Genomic DNA, 24,077 nt, shown 5'->3' with positions numbered 1-24,077 from the left:
CTGGAGGATAAGCAAATATGCTGTACTTTGACAAGTGGTGTACCCAGCAAGTAGCTGCTGTTCAGAAACACCCAAGGAGGTTTTAAACCGTCATATGTGCTGCGGGTGCAGCCCCCCGTCCTCCCCCCTCTCGAAGGAGGGGGCAGAGGAGCTGCATCCTGGTCATCCTCACAGATCCCAAAAGGAGCTTCCGAGAGGCTGCTTCTGCGGGCCTGGCAGAAACAGGAGCCGAGCTCACCAGGGATGCACTGAAATCCCTTGCAAATGCCTGTTGTTTCTGTGGATAAGGGAATCCAAGTGGTGATTTGCAGTTAGAAGGAGTAGAAGAGAATGGAGAATAATAATAGTCCCAAACTTCTTCTGCCTCATCCTACCTGCTCAGTCATCTACACACTTGGTGTGTGGAGTAGCAGCCACGGGTTCCCTCTACGGAGCAGCTCCTCAAGGTCTGCGCTGATTTCTAGCACTGAGATAACCCAAGCATGGCAGGGTCTTCCCACCCATCATTTCTCTGCGGAAAAGGGCTACCCTTGCCCTTTTCCTCTCCCTGGCCATGCCTTCCTGCCCCTCACACCCGTGTCCCCATACAGGGACAAACGTGGATCACTTCCCACCCCTGCAGTGGTATGGAGTGGGAAGCGATCCACATTAGAGCCACCGCCCATGCTGGTATGTGTGTAGACTGGAGGGACTGCAAACTGGAGGGACTGCTTTGGGCAGGAATGGCTGTTTATGTCCATTTTCAGCGCTGGTGGGTCTGCCCTGTGGAGCCGGTGTGGTGCACCAGACCGCCAGGTGACCCTCAATGGCTGTGCCAAACTGCCACCCATGACATCAGCCCCCAGGCCCCTGCAGCACAGGTTTGCAAGGACATGGGGGAAGGCAGGGTGCCTGCGTGCATGCCAACGTGTGCCACGGTGCCGGCCAAAACGGCGTGCGGAGGGGACACTGCCATGGGGGAGCAGAACCCTCTGCTCCTGCCTCAGCTGCTAGTCTCCCTCCGCTGCCCATCCATATGTAGGAGGCAGAGAGGCAGCTCAGTCCAGCTGCAATTTAACTCGTTTTCTTCCACGTACCTTTTCCAGGCAGTGTCTCTGTGCTGTGAGGTCTTCCCCCTCCTTTCAGCCCTCAGCAGGAGGGTGAAGGTGAGGATACGGCCCCCACGCAAAGCAGCGCCTGTGCCAAGAGGTACTGGGACATCTGTGAAACTGCGCAAGCACTAGACATGAGTGAGGGTCCCAAGCTTGTCAAGTAAATGACACCCAGGGTTTTGGCACTCTGAGTGACGCATTTGGACTTTACAGAGATATGACAGACTGCGGCTTTTCTGTTCCTGTGCTAGTCAAGGGAAACACTGTTTGCAAGAGTCATGTGAAGACTTATTCTAAGCTAGTAAACCACAAAAATTAGACCACGAAGCAGAAAGTGCCTTGACTATTCTCCCTCATTTTAACAGAACAACTGGTATGCAAAACCCCACTCATTTTGCAGACCATTGTGGCATTTGGACACAAGTGGCAGGGGACGAGAAGGGCCCCGTGTTCGCTGTAACAAGTTATGATTGTTGAAATCCAGCCCGCAGGAAGGTTGGTTGGGTCCTTTGCAGCAGATGGGAAGACATGTAACTGATGCCAGGTGCAGAAGCACAGCTAGGGCTGGTGTGCAATGAAGCCACTCCAGTGTGTCCATGGTGGGAACAGGTTTGGGGAGTGGTTCTTCTGCCTCAGGGCGTAGAGCTGGTTTGTAGACAAGGCAGCTGAGCTCATGCTTCCATCACTGCTGGCCAAAACTGTCTTGGCCAAAATCCAAGGAGAGGAAAGAGTCAGTGGTTCAGATCAAACTTAGTGAAAAGAGTTTTCCCTCTGTCAGAAAGTGTTAATGCAGCTCCAAGGACCCGGTCGCTCCAAGTGTGGCATTTGCATGTACAAATACATATCACTGCTTTGGGGAGCCTTACTGTTTGCTTTCTGGTTTGAGGGATTTAAACATTTTCCTTTGCAAACTCTGCTAGGAATGTGAATCTGTTGGGGAAAAAAAAAAAAAAAAGCAGGGCTGAAGTTCTCACCATACTCTCTTGACTGTAGGAGCAGCTTCAAAAAAATACTTCATGTTGTAAGACCATCAATAAAATCACAAGAGCTACTAACATGAATTCACCTGCTTTTAGCCTGCTTAGTCAGGTCTACAAAGAGTCCAGAATTTGCCTCTTATCAACTGCACATTAAAATTGCATAGCTATATTTATATAACTATTAATCCCGTAATAATAAGGGTCACATTTTAATTAAAAATGTCAGAAATTTAGTTCCTTCTCTGCCATCTGCTAAGACCTGACATGGTTCTGGAACAATTAATGATGCTGCAACCTTAGACAGAAAATCAGTTCAGCATTTTTCTTCTATTCACGTGGCTGAGCGCCAGCCAAAGTAGCATAAACAATGGGCCCCTGGGCTCTTCCGTCAAGGTATTCAGGGCAGTGAGAATTTTGTCTTCGGATCATTTTGTTCTAAAATGTGTTTGGCATTTTTAAGGTAAATGTCCTGTATGTCTTGTTTGGGGTTTGACATCTTGGCGATCTGCAAACTGACTCTGCTGCTGCTTCGGAAGTGCTGAGGGGCATTGCTGAGAGCATGGGCAGGTTGGTAGGAGGTGCCAGGCTTACCGGTGAGCTCTGCCACAGAAATGTGTCTCACCTTTCCTTTCCTCACTTGAAGAGGAACATCTCTGCCCTGCAAGTCATCGTCACAACCCTTGAGTGGTTCTCTCTGTAACCTTCTCAAGCCCCTGCTAGTTTGCGGCAGCAAAGTCAGCCAGAGCATGTTTGTTATAGGGGAAACAACAAGTTTACAGTTTCAGTGCTGACTATCTAGCAAATTTATGCCTTTTCGTTCACCATTAGAATCCAAATTTGGTTTATTGTGTCTTTATGTCATGTCTTTGAAATTTCCAGGTCCTTCGTCACTGTTTATTTAACAGATCTCCTCATAAAAAGAAATAAAGGATTTTTGTTCAGTTTAGGAGGTATGAGCTGCTCTGGTACATATCAGGATCGGTATTTAGCTTGCAGGGCGGTTTCTACCTTTTTAAAAAGTTTGACACAGTTTTCCTGTAGCCTGTCCTTTGAACAAGCAGAATTCAATTACAGGAATTCTTGAACGGCATCCAGTCCCCTACCTCAGGCAACCAACTGATGCCCAGCGAAACAGTCTTCTTAAACAAGCACCCATTTTCCTTGTAGACCTGAGGCACCTACATCTGGGGCACCTGCTTTTTCTCTGCTGACGTGAGAGGAAACAGAGACATTGAAGGCTTCTTACTATAGGAACTTAAAATTTAGGTGCAAATTTTAGATATTTCAGTAAATGTGGAATATATTGCACCCCTTAGAAGTGATTTCATGCACAGTACTATATTCCTGTGGCTTTTGTCAATTTTTGTGAATTGAAACCAGACTTTCATGCCGAGCTGACATGTTTTTTGCTTTTATGAGTTGTTAGACTATTATAAGCCTCCTGCTTTTTCAGGAGGGCACAGATTTATGCATATTGAGCACTGACATGCAGACTAGAGTATGAAATCACATGTTTTGAAAGGACTTCTGCATATCATTAATTTAATAATTGAAGACTGTAGGCCTTCCATAATATATTCATTGTTCTTCAAGCAGAACCATCTAACTGTTTCCCAAAAGCCAAGACGCATTTCAAAATGAGTGATGGTCTAAGAAATATCTTCATTGACCGCAAACCTAGGGATGCTCAAAGGTAGAAGAATCAACTTCAAGACATCTCGGCTGAATAAAATAGTGACTGGAAGACCACAATAGCCAGGATACAAAGCATTTATTTTCAGAGATGCCATGCTGGGATCTTAATTTTGCTTGCAGCCAAATTTACTTCTTGTATGCTTTTTGTTGCATTCTGAGTATTGCTCATTAAGTGTAAGATCTCCATCTAAAAGGTAATAGTGTGTGTCCATCATGCGGAATGTCCTATCATGCTGGCAAAATGGACTTTTATTGAAGATGTAAGTAGCGCTGCAGGCCTGTGATGGAGCTGAAGCTGAATTAGGTTACGGGTGCAGAGGAGCAGTTCGTAACTGAGACTCCCTGGGGAGCAGGGAAGGTTCCCCCTGGACAGTAATCGTGCCCAGGCCTCAGATGGCTTGTCTTGCTTCCATTTTCACCCCTTATGAATTATTCTTCCCTGCTATTTGGAAAGGTCATAGGTCAGTACTACTCCAAATCCCCTGGTTTTTGACAGAAAATGCATCTCATGAATAATGAAGTGTGGCTTTGTGCACACCAGGATAACAGCTGAGTGAGGAAGAAAGGAGCCCCCCCGCAGAAGGAACTTCTGTGTGTGTTTTGAACAACTCATCGCCATGCACAAGAAGTCCGTTTGTATCTGCGAGTGTTAGTACAGGCTCCTAACCAGAGGCCACATGTTCAGGAAAAGCTGAGAACAATGTCTTGCACGTTCCCAGTCCCAAGGAGTGACAGTATTTGAAATGAAAAATGTTCCTTGAAGTGTCTTGCTATATAAATCATTTGGAAGTGTGACTCCTTATCAGTTATTTAGAAGTGCTGAATTTTAGCTGAGAAAATGTAATAGCAGAACTCTGGTTGAGCCTTGGCTGATAACCTAAATGTGCTGACCATGAGAAGCATACAGATTATACATAAAATCAAGAGACTAAAAACGAACCTTGAATTTTCAAGTGCACAACAGACTCTGAGAAAAGGAGAGAAACTCAGGTATTTTTCAGCTTTGGCCTGGAGTCCAAATCCTATCCGGCCTGCTCTGCTGCTGGCTGTGAATGACAGCTGACTGGACATCCGTTAATGAGGGTGAGACAGCTGAAACCCAGGGCAGCTATCTCAGGGGGCTGCGCCGGTCAAAACAGAAAAAGAGAAGTAATATTAGTCCGACCTGTGTTTCTGTCATTTAGATCAAACTACGTCATGAAAACAGCATAAGAGACTTTGCTGAAGTCTAACCTAAACTACTTCATGGTCTTTGTACATTCCCAATTCTACTCAAAATTATTTAGAACTAGTTCCAAACATTGCCTATTCATTGCATCTTTATTTTAAGTAACTTTTTATAAAGAACTCTTGTGGAGGGTTTTGTAGGTGAGAAGGACTTACATTTTTTCAAGCAGAGAGTTTTGGGCAGGCGTGTAAGCTGCATTATTTTGGCTACCAATAGGTCTTTGAATATACTCTGTGCATATTGGGATATTGTACATTATTTGTCAAAACTGTTGCAAATGAGACACATGAGCTGACTCAATCTGTTGACTGACGACATAAGCTACCGAGAATCCAAGTCAAAGTAAAATCACCTTTCAGAAGCTACCAGTTTAGAGACAGTGTCTTCTCTTTATCCTATGATTTGCCTCATCACAAATACATTTTGAAAGATTTTCCAAGAATGACAAAATGTAATTTTTTACAGAATCTAGGAAGAAAAGTGCTTTAGAAGGGTTATTCAACTGTGCATGAAATCCCATTGCCTGTAAAACAAAAACAAAATATTTTTTTTCCAGATGCTCCTTAGGGTAGTAACCCAAAAACATTTTGCCACTGAAATAATTTTTGCGTAGGGCTAATCCTGAGGCTTTACGCTACCTGCCAGTCAACTGCTGATTTGGAAGCCTCAAGAGCAAGCAAGGCACTCTCTGGTATTTACGCTATACCACAAAATCCTGTCCATCTGGCACACGCGATGTGTAGATGCATAACATTTGAACAGAAATGACTACAGTGTGTATTTTCCTTTGCTTGTTTGTTTGGGTTGGTTTTTTTATTTGTTTACCACTACTATCTCCCAGGAGAGGACTTCCTACCGGAGGCATTGCGCAGGATCCCCATGAGTTTGTTGTGCAGTTATCAAAAGGATAATTATGAACTTGGGATTAAATTAACATCTTTTAGAGGTCAAGCTTTCACTTTAAGCTTTCCTGTCTCTCTGCATTTGATTTATCATGTTCTTTGATCCTGGAATTGCAAGAAACTATTTACTGTAAAACCATTTAAAACCTCATGGTTGAGATCTAGACCCTGGTGCTCAGTGCTGAAAGGGTTAGTCTGAGAGAGAAACAAGGCTGAATAAAATATTATTCTCATGATGCTCATCCACATGCTGCTTAATTAGCCCTCATTTGGGAGAACTGAGAAGCTGAAAACCAGAATAATCAGTGCTTTTATGGATGGTAATGTCAGATGAACATTTGGAAGAAGATGACAAAAAATATTCGGGTCTTTTTTTCTTCCAACTTGCAGCTATTCTTAGATTGCAGGATAGTGGAAATGGAAGCTCAGGAAATACATTTACGTGACTTCTCCAGCTCTCTGCATAGCTCCATGAGCTATTCACAGAAGACATGAACTAGAGTTTTTGACCTACTATGAACTAAAAAATAATCAGAGCCAACGTGGTGCTAGAGCAGACTGGCATAATATTCTGCCTCACCTTCGCCCACAGCCACTGATACTTCACAGGTTGTAAGAACCCCTCAGTAAATCCTAAATCCTATAAATTTAGCTCCGTTTTTTGCAGGAAGGAACTGGGTATTTATGCAGTTATTTGTGCAGCTGCAGCTGTTACCATTCACATTTGTTTATTTTTACACACGTACCATTATGGAAGAAAAAGTCTTACTCTAGACTTGTAAGTCCTTTTCAGCTCCCACTTTGGTAATTAGCATTTGATGAGGCTACTTGATCTTGCATGTAACATTTTTCATCAATACTTGGTGGCACTACTATGCATTAAGTGCTAATACATTATTTCTAGGAACATTAAGACCTGGAGTGATCGCCACCGTCATTGTTTTATGGAGTCAGTGAATCAGAGAAACAAATCACAGGAATCTTAAAGACCGTTAGCCTATTTTTCGTGGTATTTCCAGTATGTCAGCCTCTGTGAGTTGAATGTCTGAGGATTTCTCTCTTATTTTAAAGTAATATTAAGGAGAAATTTAAAGTAAGTTGTAAATATGCATTCAAGACATTAAAAGAAATTTTCCTGTGAATTAATGAATGTGATAAGTGCCCTGTGGTGAGACAGTGCTGGATTTACTTTGAAGTCAAAATAGAGATTTCTGGTTCGTGATTTTCTAGATGATAAGAACATTCGTCTGATAGCAGCAGCAATTATTTTTCTGTGAAGGCTGCTGCAACCTGCAATATCACTGTACTCCCTTCCTAGTTTTATCACTGTTTTCATGACTTCTATTCCCCTCCAAGACTGAGTCCTGTGCTTTTGCAAAGCACTTCACAAATCCCTACAGGCACAATGTTTTTTCAAGTTAAACCACAAACGTGGCCTTAAACTACTGGCGAAAATCTAAAGTAAATCTACAAGAGAGAGAAAAGATAGTTTATGCTGGATGTCCAGACTGCTAATTCTTATGCTTTCATAGGCGTGTGGATGGGAAGAGAGAAAGGGAATGAATTTGAGATGAAGTTTCGACCCAGATAAGTGGTTATTACCTTTAATTTCCTGGTCTCTGTGGGCTTGTCAGTAATATTTCGCCAGGCTGGTTGCTTTTAAATATACGTCAGAGCTGACACAAGAGGCAGCAACATCTCAGCAGTGTATTATTTACCCATGAGTATATGCTGTAAACTGTAGTAGGAATATATCATTACATACATTAAAGTGCAATTTGTTTTGATGCTCCTGGAGTTCTCTTGCACCTGGAGTTGTCTTGCAAATAATACTTAGCAGTTGGAGGAGGAATGAAATCCGTTTGAGCTTAGACACGTCGCGGTGACTTCTGAGGAAGTCGGGCTGTTTGTTCTCACCAGGAAACGCTGACCCTCAGTTGTCTGCAAAGTTCGTGTTTGTCAGCTAGCTTTGGCTCTCGTCGTTTTGCCTGACACCTGAGCAGTGCCTGGTGCTGTGACTTACTTGAACATCTAAAAATGGTGTTGGAAATGCTGTGTGGGGACCAAGAGCAGAGACCCTGTGCTCCGCTGCTGTTTTGCTCCAGAGGACCACACTGCTGCTAGGACTAGATCAAGTTTAGCCAAGTCCCACGATACCTTTGTGCAGAGCCCTTCTTCATCCTCGGTCCTTGCGTAAAGTCTCCTTGTAACGGCCAACACAGAGACTGGGAGGAAGAAACAGACAATTTTTAAGGAGGCCTCAAGGCATGAGTTAGGAGTTTCTGTAAGACATTAGAGTAAGTGCTGGGGGGAGAGGAGGGAGTTGTGTTTCAGTGGTAGTAAGGAGGCTGCTGTGTTTACAGACAAAAAGCAAAAAGTCCTTTTTATATCACTACCCAGCCCATGAGTATCTAATCACCCACTGCACCAGAGTAGCTGGTGATAAAAACAGACGGCACAGCATGAGCTGGGAGTGAGAGATCTGTCGTGCAGCATCGTTGTGCCTGTGTGTATAGTCCCGGAGTTTTACTCAAGATTTAGCCTTCCACAGTACGGGTGATGTTGCTGTGCTACTGATGGGCCCAAAGAAGCAGGAATTAGTGCAGAGGTATCCATAGGTGGTCTTCAGCATGCTTTCGTGCAGCCGCTTTGCCCTGCTGGCTGGCAGTTGGGGCTGTATTGTCCCTTGGAAGAGAAGAGCTGTTGCTGTTGAGCTGAAAACATCGGCGGTGGTGAGTGGTACTCGGAGGATGCCAGATTGGAGTGGGAGCATGAAGAAGTCGGATTTAGCTGTTGGGTGACCTAAGTAAATGGGGTGAGAGTTGGCAGTGTCTAGTTCAGAAAACTGCACGCCACCATTACAGTAAATAGCCTTCTAATCAGGAGGTGTGCTACAGTGTGATTACCCAGCAGGTCACGTCTGGAAACTCAGTGGCCAAATGTTTTAAGGCATTAGAGACTCATAAGTATAGAGCAGGGCACCAAATGGCATTTTCAGAAGTGGCGCTTTTTACTTAGATTGCAATAAAATCCATGGGAATCAGTGAAGTACTTCTTAATTCCTCCCTGAGAAAACTCTGCAGGGTGCCTGTTTTTATCAATAGATGCCCACATGCCTCTTAAAAACCTGGCTGTCAGAGATGTCCCCTCTCGGGTGAGCCTTAGCAACGGTGAGTAGCAGAGGTGGAAGAAGAATTAAGACACAAATGCTGCAGTGTTTGAGCCTTCCCTGTGTAATGCCTGTGCTGTGATGGCTGTATTTGCGTGCCTGGTGCCACAGGAAGGTGGATCACACAGGGATGTGCCATCAGAAAGGAAGGATGTGACACACAGACCTCCCAAAAGGTATCAAAGCAGAGAACAAAAAAAATCAGAGCATCATCTCAGATTCCCATTCCCCTGAGCAGATGAAGAGGAAAGGAGGACATGTTTAATACCTTGTTCCTCAGATCACAATAGTGAAACTACAACCTGGTCCAGGGCTAAATAAAGAAGGAAAACAAACTAAGCCCTGCGACCAGCTGTGATAGAGGAGGACCTGCTGTGTTGTCCAGGAAGGTTATTAGTGTTACCAGTGGCTGGGGACACCCACGTGAAATTGTAGGAATGGAAGGTGGAAAGGTAAACTTCCAACAAAGGTAATCATAAGTATGAAGAAATAGATCATTCTTTCACAAAATTCAGTCCCTTCAAAATCTTATTGCAAATATTCTCTTGCAAAATAATGCAGCAATATTGTATCTTATAATACGAGCTAGTTAGTGATACATAAAAGAGAGAAAAGGGCTTAAAGGAGGAGGCTTAGAAAGCCTTCACCAACTGTGTCAGAGACTGTAGTTTGAATGCAAAGCTGGTGAACATTCAGATGCACAGTAACAATCAGGCAGCCGCCGAGAGAATTCATCAAGGAGCACAGAGGCGGATGAAGCTGCAAAGCAGAATACTTGTGTGACAGTAAACGCCAAGATGCAAACGGCGGAGTTGAATTCAATGCAGTGGAAGGCCAGGGGGTCCTGTGGAGTAAAACCTGATGATGAAAAGCAGGGTCATAGGCAGACTGGCAAGTACACCGTCATGTCACTGCCTGCAGGGGAGAGCAGCTAAAGAAAAACTGGAGCACAATCAGGAAGCCGGCACTGATTTAGAGTTTGGATGCATGGGATACTAGGCTGTGCAAAGTGGCAAAAACGAACGGTATGTAGGGTCCAGGCTGGCACCAGATGCAGCAATATTACAGTAACAAGCCATAGGCAAGAAACTGAATGTCAGGTGGATAGAGAATATACAGGATTATGCAGAATTCTTCGGGATTATTCAAGGGAAGAGAGCAACATTGTCATCTGGCAACAGCGAATGACAATTACATGATTTCTTAATCCCTAGGACTGTATGTCAGTACAAGCGTAACAGCACATAGAAAGTACTTGGGTTCGTGGTACCAGTAATACAGGAGGCGCAGAAGCCACCACCGTCAGTGCAAAAAGGCCAACAGATGCTGCTTAGACAGCGATGCTGCTCCCTGGGCTTGAGCTGGTCTCTGCAGAGCCAGGCTGGCTTAGGCCAGGCTGCCTGCTGTGGGCACTCCTGCCTGGTCCAGCTGCACGTCCGCCAACCCTGCCTTGGCTGGGGTGTGCATGGACAGGGTCCTCGGGGCTAAGGAAGGGGTAGTACGGGTCTTACAAGCAGGATGAACTGGGAGCGTTGGTCAGCTCCCAGAGCTGTGGTGTCGTCGGTATTAGTGAGATTTGGTGGAATGAGTCCCAGGACTGGAGCGCTGGGATGGAGGGCTACAGGCTGTTTGGGATGGGGACCGATCTGTTTTCTGTTTTCTTGAAGGCAATTTCTCTGGCTGAGAGCAGGCGTACACTGGTGGCACAACATGAAGAAGACTGAAACAGCCGATTTCTCACTTACCTCTTGGATGAGGCGGCTGCCAGGTCTCTCTGCCCAGCATCTGCCACAATCCCTAACCCCACTAACCAGCTCAAAATGACTAACAAGGGATTATTCTCCAGCTACCCCTACCTTTTTGAGTGGTTGGCTCTTTTTTCTGTAAATTGATATTATCCCACTGACATGACAGGCAGGATTAATAAAGCCTTAGTCACAGAACTGGAAAGAACGCTTACTTTTACATATAAGACTAAAAGCTGCCTGAAACCTTCCTTGTTTGAGCAAGCAGCCAGAAAGTGAGGGGAAATAATGAGAAAAAGGAGTTGTACTTGTCACTACAACTTCATGATTGAGCGTAGATGTCAGTGAGAGAGGAGACAGCTTGCTGCTTGTTGCCAAAAGCTATGGAATCACAGAGCAGTGTCTTCGTATTTTACCGCATGATTTCCTAATGATATGGTGTTAATATACAGCAAAGCAATATAGCTTAGCAATGCGCTATCGAGACATGACACTGGAATAGTTACGTGAGCTTCTTTGGAATGAGGTGACCTTGAAATCCATTAATTAAGCAGCATTGTATGTCTTGGTTTAGTTCAGTGTCATTTGTAAGTGCAGAAAATGACCCCATGTTTCTGTTCCCAAAATAAATCAATATTTGTTGTTTGTTAGATAGCATTTGGAAACAGAAAAGCCGCACTGGAGGTCTGTGAACTGCCCAGGATCTTTGTTGTGTGTAACAGGCTCTGTCTGAACCTGCAGTTTGTGCATAAACTTTAACTCCTGCTTTGTAGAGCCATACTGCATATGGATGTGCATGCAGCATTTGCTGAAGAAGAGCATGACAAGTCCCATCAGCCCGGCTCTGCCCTGTCTTTGCAGCAAAGATCTGTTGCTACAGGCCTTGGCATTACTTCAGGAGAAGTTTCCAGTCAGGATTCGTTTTTGACATAGATGAATGAGGACTTGGTGAGACAATTCAAAAGAGTTTGCCCTGCATACTTTTGCTGAGCATTAAGCTTTGAAAAATGAATGATTACGTTTAGAATTGCCTTTCAACATTAATAGCTGCCCAGTTCTCTATATGGGAGTGGGGATTTATTTTCTGTGGTAGAAGTGGAGTGGACTCCTATTTTCTCCACTCAGAGGTACTCCTGGTTTGGGCTGTGTTATCACCTTTTTCATAAGGAGAAGAATATTCCTGGTGATAAAAGCGGTACACAGAAATGAGACCGCATTTTGGAAATTACGTCATATTTCTCCATAGATCCATAACCGTTAACAAAAAAGAGTACAAATTTGAAAGCAAGCTTTTGAGGGGAAAAAGTTACTTTTATCGGAGAAGGTACTATTGCAGAGATGTACACGTTGAGCTGATTTTGCAAAGCAGTTGAGTAGTTTTGTGCTCTAAAACTTTTAAGATCTGCATGCAAGGTACAACTAAATTTCTCTGACAGGTACATGGAAATGCTGTTAATAACCTAATATCCCTTGTGTCAGAAGTGTATTTTTGGAATGCATAAGGCTAAAAGCTGTCTTTTTTAATGCAGTATCGTGAAGTTAGAAAGTCTGGGAATTGATAAAAGATGTGATTTTTTTTTCCTCTGTGCCTTCACCCCATAGCAGTTTAGTAACTGGCAGGCTTCATTTAATCCTTGTATGTTCTTCTTTGTATATTTTCAGGATTCATCTTCGATTGGAACAGCCACAGTGGCTGGTCCCAGGACAAGTGCAATAACTGGAGATCAGGGAACACCACCGAAGGTCCAGCTCCCCCTCAATATGTAAGCAGCTCATCTCATCACTGCGTACTCTTTGTTTCCAGTCACATGTGTGAGTGTGTGCATGTATTTAAAACCTGAAAGCCTGAATCCCAGCTCAGGAGCATTCTGAGAAGAGAAAGATCACAATTTTATACATGACTCAGCCTCTGCTGAAGTTGAAAAACGCGTAGAGAAAGGCAACACTTCCCCCTTTCTCTGTGAGCCCTTTTGGACTCCTGGTTTGTTTACTACAGTTGTATGAATCACTGTGAAGAAACAGAATGCCTCTCAGCTAAGGAAAATGTTCCTTCATTTAAAGCTCTTAAAAAGGTGTAGTCCCATGCAATCAAACACCTGATACATTCATCATTAACTAGAAAAAATGACCCAATTGCATTTTTTCTGTGCCATAAACAAAGGCAACAAATGAACTTCATATCATGGGCATATGGGCTTATTGAATAGTGTGTAGAATAACAGAAGGTTAACTAGATACAGAATAAAATGGTAGACTTCATTATAATAAATCTCTTCTAGCCTGGTTGGTTTATCTGGTACCTGTCTTTTTCTGAACCCTCTCCTCTCATCACATATACCTTGTGAAAGCAGTAGAACTACAGACACGCACACGTCTGCACACCAGCATTTTAAGGTTTTATGATAAGGCTAAAACAAGGTCTGAATTCACAAATAAAATCCTACAATAACATAGCAAATCTGCTTTAAGGAGAGTAGGCGAGTTGGAACAGATCCAAAACAAAACTCTTCTTGGCTACTAAGGTGAGACCTTCATACCTGAGGGGTAGCCCACATCACTGACTTCCCCACAGAGAGGTCTCGTCGTCACCCTGTGGTCACCCTGGGCAGCTTGTGTGGCACATAGTGGGGCACAAATTTATTTCAAACATTGCCCCGATTAGGAAGCAGTAACTGGTGATATTTCCAGTGTTTAGTTGCTGAATCAGGACATTTTCCAGCTCTCTGGCAATGCCCCTGCCTCCATGCCTCAGCAAGCCTCCCCTTCTCCCTCCCATGCTTCTCCTGTCGTCTCCCTTGTGAAGCAGCCTCGTAATCCGGTCTGTCAGTTTGCATTTGAGAGCCAAGTTCCAGTCAAAGAGGAAGCGTTATCTGAAAGCTATAGCAGAACTGGGGAGGTACAACCCTAGACAGAACCCTGGGGCTTCTGCATGATAAGTAGAGTCACAGGCAGCTCCCCAAGGCCAAGAACATGAGCTACTTTCTTGCTTAGGCTTTTTTTTAGGGAACTTTTAATAAACATTTTGGCTTCTTCTAGGTCCTGCTCCCTAACTCTTAGCCTCACCGTTTCACGTAGCCCAGAATAACTTGCTATTACATTTTGCAAGATTTCAGATTGTTGTTTTAACACTTTCTTCGAGGTTGCAGAGAGTTTGCTGGTGAAGTTTCACACCTAAAATCTAGAGAACGGTGAAACGTGTCCAAGGGTTTGGAGAAGCCCCTGCCTCTTTGCAGACTAATAGAGGAAACCCCCAGGCATGGGCATCCTTGTTGCCCCATGTAGATGACGGGATTGCCAGTCCACCAAGAAAGCCCTGATCACCTCTGTTGTCCCAGGGTCACTCTGTGTGGTTATCACCTACAAGTTTCCATCAGTTTAGCCATACAGAAGTTGGTCAGCTTTGGCATGGAGTCCAGGCTGGGCTGTTGTACACCTTCTTTTAGCCTCTGCAAGGAATTTGATACTCTCTCCAGAGGACGTTCAGGCTCATTGTGATGTTGGATATTCAGGCTTCAGTAAGGAGGCTGAGTTGGGGGAATTTACAGGGAGGAACAGAAAGCAAGCTGGAGGTAGCTGCAAGGGAAAGTCAGGCTATGATCCACTTAGGGTAATTTTCTTTGCACCTTCTTCCAGCACCTCAACCTGTAAATGACATTATTAGAAGTAGCCTCTTGGGGAAAGGGCTAAGTGAGTCTATCTAAAATGCTCTGTCCTTGACCCCCAGCTTTACCCATAGCTTCTGAATATGAGCCCTGTGTAAGCAGCAACTTAAGAAGGGGGAGTCAAAGCCCCGCTTTCTGCTCCCTCAAGTGCGTGCAGTCTGGCACTTTCTGTAATGTCCCAGCAGAGCACAGTGCTGAAGGATTAGCACTGAAGCGTGCAACCTTATTTCATGTCAAGGGGATGCGTTTGAATGTTCTTCAGTTCATATTTAGCCTCATCAGGTGAACAGCTACAGACCTGCTCAGGGCCACTTGATTATATAGGCTAAACAAAGGATGTACAGGATGGTTTCTCCCATCTGTTGACTAATAAAATACAGTTTCTGATTAGGTCTTTGTACCCCATGTATGTGGTAAACAGAGCCAGGCACATCAGCCTGAGCATGCCCCAAGGAGCTCTTACCAAATATTTCATATTCTGCTCATTACTGCTGTTTATTTACTGCCATCAGAATAAAAATAAGGAAATCTACTGGTAAGATAAAGGAGTAGAATCAGGAAAACTAACAGGATTTATTCCTCAATTATATTTCCTGGAGAGCAGAAGTAAAAAGCCATGTATCATTTTTATTGGCTGCAAGTCTACAATCACAATGGTTATAGTTTTCATTATTTCTCTGGTTCACTGCTATAAGGTGGGCAGCAAGTGTCTTCTCACCCACCCCCCCGCCTAAGAGCATTCTGCTGCACTTTGCAGTGTAAATGCACTTCCTGGGTTTTCCCATTTGTCCTAATCTCTCTGCACTGCCTGTAAAGCACAAATAAAAAAAACCCTCAAGAAGCACACAACCTTGGTCAAGAATTATCAGAAATCCCTTTTTGTATTTGTAGAAAGGTGACAGTTAGGAAAAAAAAATTGGTATTTATAAAGGAAGTGTTGTTCTGTGTGTGCACTCTTGCTATCCTATCCCAACTTCCCATTATTCCCCAAAGTGCAAGCAATCATTCTCAGTTTTCAACAAAAATCTCTCTGAACAGAGAGAATATCTTTAGGGACTTTAAGTTGTAGGCATTTCACAACATTAGACACGTCCCTAAAGTAGTAACGGAAGAACAAGACAGAGATAAAAAGAAAGATTCTAAACAAAGGGAATAAATAAAAGCTGTAATTAAATAAATGAAAAGTTCTACGTATTGGGTCCTCTATTAAAGATTTATTAGAGTGCTTGCATGCAAAACATCCAAAGACAAATCAAGTAAAAATCCCCTTGCAGAATTTGGCCCTCTGTCATTTTTTGTTTTACCCGCATAATACAAGAATTACCATACCAGATCCGAACAGTTTGGTATGTTGTTTCTAAAACTGCCCAGCATAAACAGCATCAAGGAAGCTGCAAGAACAGTTGCCTTAAATGTTTTTGAAATAGCCTACCTTAAGAAAAGTTTCTTCTGAAAATCCACCGTAGAGGTGGCTCCCACCCTGAAGCATGTGGATATATACTTCATCCAGATGTTAGGCTGTGCAAAGCCTTCCTCCTCGAGTCCGGATTACTCTGGCTGTCTCTGTGATTGCCTTGTCCTTCTGAAACGGCTGCTAAGTCCTTAACTTCAGTGCTGCTTTGTGGCAGTGTTTTGCTTTGGTTGTGCCCTGAGTGTAATGTCCTATGAATTTCTAAATTCCCCCCTCCCTTTAATCTGATCAGTTATTCCCTTATTGTCTTAGCATCCAGTTGATCTTGTTTCTGTCGTTCCTTGTTTGGTGTGCTGTAAAGATGTCCCTTTTTAACCACCATTTCTGAGCAGTGTTTCTGCTCATTTTCTGCTCTGTGGGGCTGGGGTCGAAGCGGCACAAGCGATGGTTGACATCAGCCGTGTGCTTTCTTCTTGTGTGACCTCTCCCCGCAGCTACCTAGCCCTGTACGCCTACAAGCCTCAGAAGAACGACGAGCTGGAGCTCCGCAAAGGTGAGATGTACCGGGTCATTGAGAAGTGCCAGGACGGCTGGTTCAAGGGAACGTCTCTGAGAAGTGGGATGTCCGGTGTCTTCCCGGGTAACTACGTGACGCCTGTTTCAAGGTGAGGACCACTGCCCAAGGTGGATAGTCCTGAGCTGGGGCTGAGAGGGATTCTGCATCTGGAGGGTGCTGAAAACAACATGGCTCTGCTCTTAAATCACATTCCCCTTCCAGAAATTTTCTACTGGCATTGCAGACTTGGGAAATGAAACTTGCTGGCTGTAGCATTGGAGCTATCCATGTTTTCAGAAGCCTTCACTAGTTGTGTTAGATGGTGGCATTTACAGCCTCTGACTTCACAAAGTCTGATGAGCCCAGGTTTTACTGTTGTAAAGAATCAGTTGGCTAATGACTTTTTTATTGTTATAAAACTACTGGACATGTAATGGGGATAAGCAAAATAAGGAATGCTTGTGTCTACTCTTCAGTAGCTCCTCATGTAGATTTTGTTCTTCTTAAATCAAAGATCTTGGATTGTTTGGATCCAGACTAATGTTTGAACCATGAAAACTCAGAAATGGTAGGAGAGTTCAGTAAATTGTCTGCTTTTAGCTACCTCTGTCTCAGTTGCAGAAGATGATAGAAGGAAAGAATAGCACGTTTGGGGAGGAAAGCCATTTGTCGGAGTTTGGTATTGGGCAACACCAAATCAAAGGTTGTTTCTGATCTAGAGCCCACTCTGAAATAGTCTGCAAGCTGGGGAGAAAGTTCATCAGTGTGTCCCAGACTGTTTTGACCCACACGCTCCTTGCAGGTGAATGTTGCCTTGTGTATGCCCCTGTCTCCTTTAAGGCAACCGTGGGTTTGCAAACCAAACTCAGTCCCTCTCATATACTCTGCCTCTCCTCCCACATGCACACAGCCTCCACCACTTTTCACTCCTCTCCAGAGAAAGGCACCTCACAACTCAGACAGTGTTGATCTTGAAAAATTGATCCAGGTTTGTTCCATCTTCAGTTTATGTCAAGTTTGTAATATGTGGACTGAGCATGACCAAAAGTTAAGAGAAGATTAGAAGACGATAACTAAGCCTGCTGACAGTCCTAATACTGCATTTCAGTAAAAAAAACCCCAGCATTAATTCATGGGTTCTTCACTGTTCATCAACCTAAAGATATTTACCTGATTTTATAGAGCCCCTTGGCTGCCTTCACTCCTTGGCTCTTCAGCTCTTAATTAGTAAAGAAGTTTGTGCTGAAGTGTTAGTGATCTGAATCAGCAAGACTATATTAAATGCAGCGTGTCACAGCTAGAACAAAACAGAGACAAATGCTAAAGGGCAAAAGTGCTTTCCACAAAACCCAAAAGCAGCTTTATGATTATATTTATGATCCTGTGAGCTAATTAAGTTCCTGTATAAATCACCCTCAGTGAGAACAGCAAGAAAAATCTGATAGCAACAAAATCTCCTATTTGCTGCACTTTCAACTTACTTTGTTCCCCTTTGACAGCAAAGCAGACAGTTAGATTCATACATGTTTTTCTGCCACTCCCTACAAAACCTGAGAAAAAGAAGTTGCCCATGAATTTAATAGCACCGAACTAGATTTATAAGCTGCCAAAGCACACATGTGAGCAGAGCATGGTGGAAAAAGGACGAGACCCTTTAGATGGACAGACAGGCACAGGGCACTAGAGAAAATTTGGCACATCTAACATCTATCCAGCTCTGTGGGAGTCACAGATAGTTTCTGTACCTGTCGGTGTGCGTGTTTGCCTGAACAGAGCTCTCAGTGGACTATTAGGTGTGCTTTTCTGGCAAACTCAAGCTAGTGCAGATGGCCAAGCCAGCTCCAGCTGAACTTTGCTGCTACCTTGCCAGCTCTTCACAGCAGATGACGGACAGTCAAGATTTCCATCTGGTGGGATTCCCAGCTTTTCCCTACCTGGACGCTGATGAAAAAAAAAAAATCAGATTCATTTAGCAAAATGTAGTCCAAGCAACCCTTGCACAATGAGAGGAGTGGAGTCAACGACACCACAGTGTTGGTTTTCCTCCTGTGATTTTGGGGTGAGGGGGGATTGGGCAGAGGGGGTGCCTGTCTTTTGCATATCTTCCAGCCTGTGTTTTGGTCTCTTTCTATCAGAATTTCACTCTTTAGGCTGTTCCCCCTTCCACTCTTTTCTTAGGATTACCTCTTCTGTCTTCCTTGTCCGCTGAATCAGACCAGATTGTTCAGCATACTCCTTCTTTCTGCTTCTCTCCTCTCTGTGTTCCCACAGAACAATTTTGGGGTGACAGAAGTTCTCCCAATCCCACTCCCCATAAGTTGGTCTTGTACCCTTTCTGTTATCCTCTCCTCCCTTGCTAACCCCCTGCACTCTCTCATTCCCATTTCCTCTGCTGTACCTTGTTTTGCATCATATCCCCTCCGCTGTCCTTTCCTGGAGGAGGACCTGGGCACATGGAGCAGCCCGGGAGAGAACAGCATAAAGTGATCCCTCTGTTTCGTGGCATCTACTGCTGGGGAAGGAATTTACTCAGGAACCTGAGTAAGAAAGAGAAAGAGCTGCTGAGCAGCAGCTGAGTTTGTCCATTGATGTCCTTCTGTCCTCCCCAGTGTCCCTCTGCCCTGATCAGAGTTTCTGGCTCAGTGGTAAGAGGACTAAGACCTGCTCTAGGCAGAGCTCGTTGCATAGGAGAAAGAGCCTCGTTCCTTCCCTCTGAGGTCTCCCCAGCCGCTCAGATGAAATACAAACTACGCATACAAGTTTAAGGGAGCAGTGAATGAGGGGTCAATTATTGTTTGGATTTCTTTTCAGTAAGGTCAGCTGCGTTCCCTTCCTTTTTGCCTTTCCTTAGCAGGTCTAAGCGAGGGCTGATTACGTCGGTAGGGTAAGTGTTCAGCCGAGCCAAGCCCTGCCCAGTCTGCCGCTTTTCAGTCCCCTTCACCAGCCACACACAGATTTGGTGTTACCCATCTTTTTTGCTCCCTGTGGAGCTGTATGCAGGTTTGGTCCTAAAACAAGATCTCTAGGTTTCTTTTAATTGTCACTGCATTAGTACCTGTAAAATAGCCTCTGACACACAAAATGACATTTAGGAGATATCAATTTCTTCTGAATTTAGATTTGTGATTTTACTAGAAACTATTCAGACAGAAATGTAGCTTAAGACTAAAAGTGATGAGAAAAATTATCTTTTTCATTTTTACCCTGCACTTCTTCCCATAGGACAGAGGGGTGAAAACATCCTCCAGCATGCTTGCGACTGTGACCTATAAAGATAAATATATATCTATATCTTGGTTTACTTTAACACCTGAGAGGGTGAACCCCCTAAGTAACTGCTTATCAGCACTGTGGCTGGGTATCGGGGTCCCTGCAGCATGCTTATGCTGTGCCTTGTCTCCATACAGGGTGCCAGTGGGAGCTGGGCAGCCCAGGAACAGCGGAGCTGGCGGAGCTCCAGCAGCAAAAGGAGCCCCAGGAGCCATCCACCCCATCGGGGCCAGTCACACCAATGCCACCACGGCTGTCAGACCGGTTGTTCCTATCACCGCTCCTCAGACGCATCCCCAGCTACAGACGGCCTCTCCGCAGCTGAATAACTGCTTGAGGTACTCAGCTCAGCAGCCAGCCAGCCAGACCCGCAACGCCATGCAGCTGGGTACGTGTGCTCGCCCTGCGTTGGCAGGATTGATGTCCTAACCCTCGAGCGCAAACCTCTCGGATCTGCCCGGCCCCACAACTTGCTTTCTCGTTTTAGTCCCAGCTTAGTCAATGTGGAATAGAGTATGTTTTATTTGCTTGTAATATTTATGGGCTTCTATTGATCTCTGGGAACCACGTTGTGTTTATCAGATTGTTCTGTTGCTACAGCTGAAATAGATTATAATGTTTACAAATATTTATACAATTTATCTGAGTGAAAGCAAGCACCCTGCATACTGAGGAGATTAACAGTTCTGAGTCCGGTTGGCTTGCTGATGGAAAAATACTGCCCTTATCGCAGGGCAAGTAATACATGACTTAAAATCAAGCTTTTCATTGGGCTTCAGGGATGAAAGGTATTTATTAGGCAGAACAGGACCCGGTGTTACTGATAAAGCAAAAGATCTGAAAAATACTGCCACCTTTTTTTAAATGAGAATAAGAGCTTCTCACACCAGGAGGCCTCTGTTCTTCCTAGGTTCCCTTTCTGATGTACAGCACAGTTTTCTAGAGTACAATTTATTCCCCTTTCCCTGATATTAAACAGCTCTGATGTCGAATAAAGTAAAAGTTAATCCTGTGGTGGAACTTTATAGCAAAATTTAAAACATTTTCTGTCTGATATTTTATAGGGATGTGAGCCATTGTGTTTACAAAGGCAGACGAGTAAGGACTGTGACTGCTGAAAACTGAGGTCTGAGATATGAAACAGAGCAGGCACAAATGAGAAATACACTGCGGTGTAAGTCATGGTTTCAGACCTTTTGAAGCCAGAAGGCACTATCATGGCCATCTGATCTCACCTCTTACACAGCCCAGACCAAAGGGAAGGAAACATAATCAAACACATGTGAACCTGAATCTCGAACAGTGCAGACTCCTCTGCTCAACAAACAGTGGCAGGACTTTACACGGCATCCGAGTCACACTGGGGAATAATCACTTTATCCTCTTGTTGCCTAGTTCAGAAAGTGCTGCTTTCCCCTCAAGCCACACCATTCCAAAAGCCCTTCTGCTCCCGCAGTGCAAAGGCAGAAACGTCCCCTCCTGGGCAAGGCTCTCAGGAAGCGTCCGCCTGCTCCTGGTGCCTCCTGTGCCCCTGCCAACAGGCAGACGGACTCGCCTGAAACTGGGGTGACAGACCATTTTGCCCCACACCTTCCTTCCACAGCACTGCTGTGCGACACCTCCGGCAGCTTCTCTGATTTAAGATTGCTTCTCCAGGTCACTCTGACATCTTAAAGTGCCAAGGTGTTGGCAGGTATGGTGATCCAGGGACCACAGACCTGCTCCAAAACTTCCTAAGCAGAGAGTTCTCCAGCCCTTCCAGAAGGTTCATGAGATATTGTTGTTTTAATTAAATAAACCTTCGCCAGGATATATAAAGGAAATTTTTCATATTTATCAGTATTTTTCTCCATAAGGGATGTCCTCACCAGTATCCTGTGAGCCAGAGCCCCTCAAAAGGTCTCTTTAGTCCTGCAGGACAGGGCAACGCACACTGACTTTTGGAAGAGCTTTCCAAGAGAGGCAAGCTGGCGCAGTATTCAAATCACGTTTCTGTTGGCTTGCAATATACATGAGTAACAAATCAATTTTGCACAAGGCCACTAATGTAGGAATACACCCAAAATGAAATATGAGTGGTGTAGAACAAAAATAGCCTTCAGTGAGCATTGCTAATTAATAGCATGTTTGATGCAGCACAGTCCAGATCCAGAGATCCCAGAGCAAAGGCATACATTGTAACAGTAAGCAGATGAAATTACAGAATAAAATGTGAGAGCTCTGCTCAGAGTTGATTTTTCTCAGGCCATTTATTTTACTGTTTCTCATGTTTTTTGTTTCCTTTGTGTCTGGAAACACCGAGTCCTATATGAAAGAAGTAATGCACCTAATATGAATATCAAATCAGTCTTCTGCATGCAGTGAAATTCCATTATTGTGCTTTTCCTCCAAATTTAGGAAAACCATTGCTCCCTACAACCAGTAGTTCAAAACCTTGACCCTGCAAGCTTAACCGTCCCGGAAAATTAGATTTCTGTTGTTCATCACACAGGTTCCAAACAGGAAAATCAGAAGGAGGGAATCACTTCAAGATAACCAGTGGTGCCCTGTCTGGCTCTCTGGAAAGGAATTGCACTTTCCAATAGATATTCTTGGTAATCTAGGGAGGGGGAAATGGTAACTAATGGTAAGAACAGTCTTGAAGGCAGCTGCAATAACAACTTTTATTGGCCCTTTCTTATAAGGTCCTTTCTCATGCTACATGGTAAAATCACATCAAATTCAAGACTGGCTAATGGTAGTTTGGTTGATTTGCTATGAGCAACATTAATGAAAAGAGATGTTATAGAGTCAAGGAGTTACTGTGAGGGAGAATCATGTAAACTTTGGAGGTGCTAATCTGATAATCACTGGTCCATCATGTTCGGTGTTGCTTTGGGTAACAGGGCATAAGGCTGGGGGATGAAATTCCCTCCTGGCAGGAGTGCTCAGCTGGCGTAGCGAGTATGATTAATGGCACTCCTTATCGTTTCGATCCTTGGTAATGGGTGCTGCTGTTAACCATAGAAACAGAAAATAGTGATTTGAGTTGTTCTAGCACTGTTGTTTAGTTATAGATTGAGTGAACTCCAGCTGGTCCTGTGTAAAAATATATCCTTCAGATGAGTTTGTAAGAAAACCACAGATCAGAGTGAGTCAGAAATTTTCCAGGAAAATGCTTCTTGGTCAAAGAAAATTTGATTTGTTGGACACCAAGCTTTTTGTCAGGAACGGATGTAGTTCAACCAGGCTTTAGCCATGAACTTGTCCTGGCTCAGGTTGCAAAGGGAATAGACAGCTTCCCAGAGCTGTTTTCCACAGAGGAGAACAGCACAGGGACCAGATCCTGTGTTTTCACATCCCAGGTGAATGCTCTGACCAAAATGGGGGCTATTGTGGGGTGAATGAGTAGGTTGTGCTCAGAAAAATGTTCAAAGGTTCACATTTTGCTCTCAGGCAGAACTAAACCAGATTACGAAACCTTGAAATAATTTGTGAAATGGGCATTTTCCAGCCAATCCTCCTATTGATCATTTAGGTGAGGGAATGTTTGAGTGTGGACTCAGCTTCTGGTCTGTACATGCTTTAAGTGGACCTGTGCGTAGGTTGCACCTAAACAATCAACCAACCTAGAGGTCAAAGGCAGCATCATTGTGGAAATGGACCTAGAGCTCTGTCACACTTTTTGTAACATGAAGTATGCAACAGGCTCCCGAATCCCTGGAGAGCTGACCTCGGCGGTGTGTCACAGTCACCGTTAAACAGACAAGCGCTAATTCCTGGTTCCTAGTGCTTGTAGGCAGGGTTGTACAGCAAGACTAAGAGGCACTGCATTGTCCCTTAGGGACTTTGCTGGCAGAGATGAGGCTGAGCTCAGAAATCCTCCACTGGATTTCTGCTTAATTTATCTTGTGCAGCACAGTGATGTGATGTTGATCATTTTGTTAGGGCTGAAACAAGAGACATTCCTTTGTAATTGTTGACTGTGAAGTTGGCATGGATCGTCTGGGCTAACCCCTTAGGTCCCATGTTGCGTTGCTCCAAAACCTATCAGGTTAGGAGGGGGTCCTGGAGGTTTGGAAAACAGCTCAGCTGGAACAAGATAAGGTATTTTAAAAAACACAGTAGGCTTGCTCTTTATTTCCGTGCATGGGCAGGGATGGTGAGGTTGTTCCCTAGTCACATCACTAGGGAGGGCCAGCCATTTTTGTGACTGCAGACAGGCCTTTCACAGCCAGGAGAGAGATTTCTAGGATTTAGCCAAAAATGCTTGCAGCCTGAGATATCCTGGCTTAAGGCTAAAAGCTTAGCTCTCCGCCAGGTCCTGGCGCCTCATGGCAGCAATGGCCACTGAAGGGCCAGTGCATGGTGGGCTTAACCGTGCTCTGT

The 24,077-nt window shown here is 44.3% G+C and overlaps 1 protein-coding gene across 1 annotated transcript in view; it reads left to right on the top strand.

The window, feature by feature from the left end:
* The window catches only part of LOC104159990 (SH3 domain-containing RING finger protein 3-like), a gene marked incomplete at its 3' end in the record, with an annotated part of 20,658 nt that extends 561 nt beyond the window's left edge, over positions 1–20,097 (top strand). The window contains exons 2-4 of the mRNA XM_009698036.1: positions 12,473–12,573; positions 16,378–16,548; positions 19,847–20,097. Coding sequence (XP_009696338.1) covers positions 12,473–12,573; positions 16,378–16,548; positions 19,847–20,097 — 523 coding nt within the window. The remainder of the gene's footprint in view (positions 1–12,472; positions 12,574–16,377; positions 16,549–19,846) is intronic.
* Positions 20,098–24,077: the final 3,980 nt, after the last annotated feature.

Source organism: Cariama cristata, unplaced genomic scaffold, assembly GCF_000690535.1.
Source record: "Cariama cristata isolate BGI_N322 unplaced genomic scaffold, ASM69053v1 scaffold42833, whole genome shotgun sequence".
Classification (NCBI taxonomy): domain Eukaryota; kingdom Metazoa; phylum Chordata; class Aves; order Cariamiformes; family Cariamidae; genus Cariama; species Cariama cristata.
The sequence above is the reverse complement of the archived record's forward strand: the minus strand, read 5'-3'. Positions and strand labels throughout refer to the sequence as shown.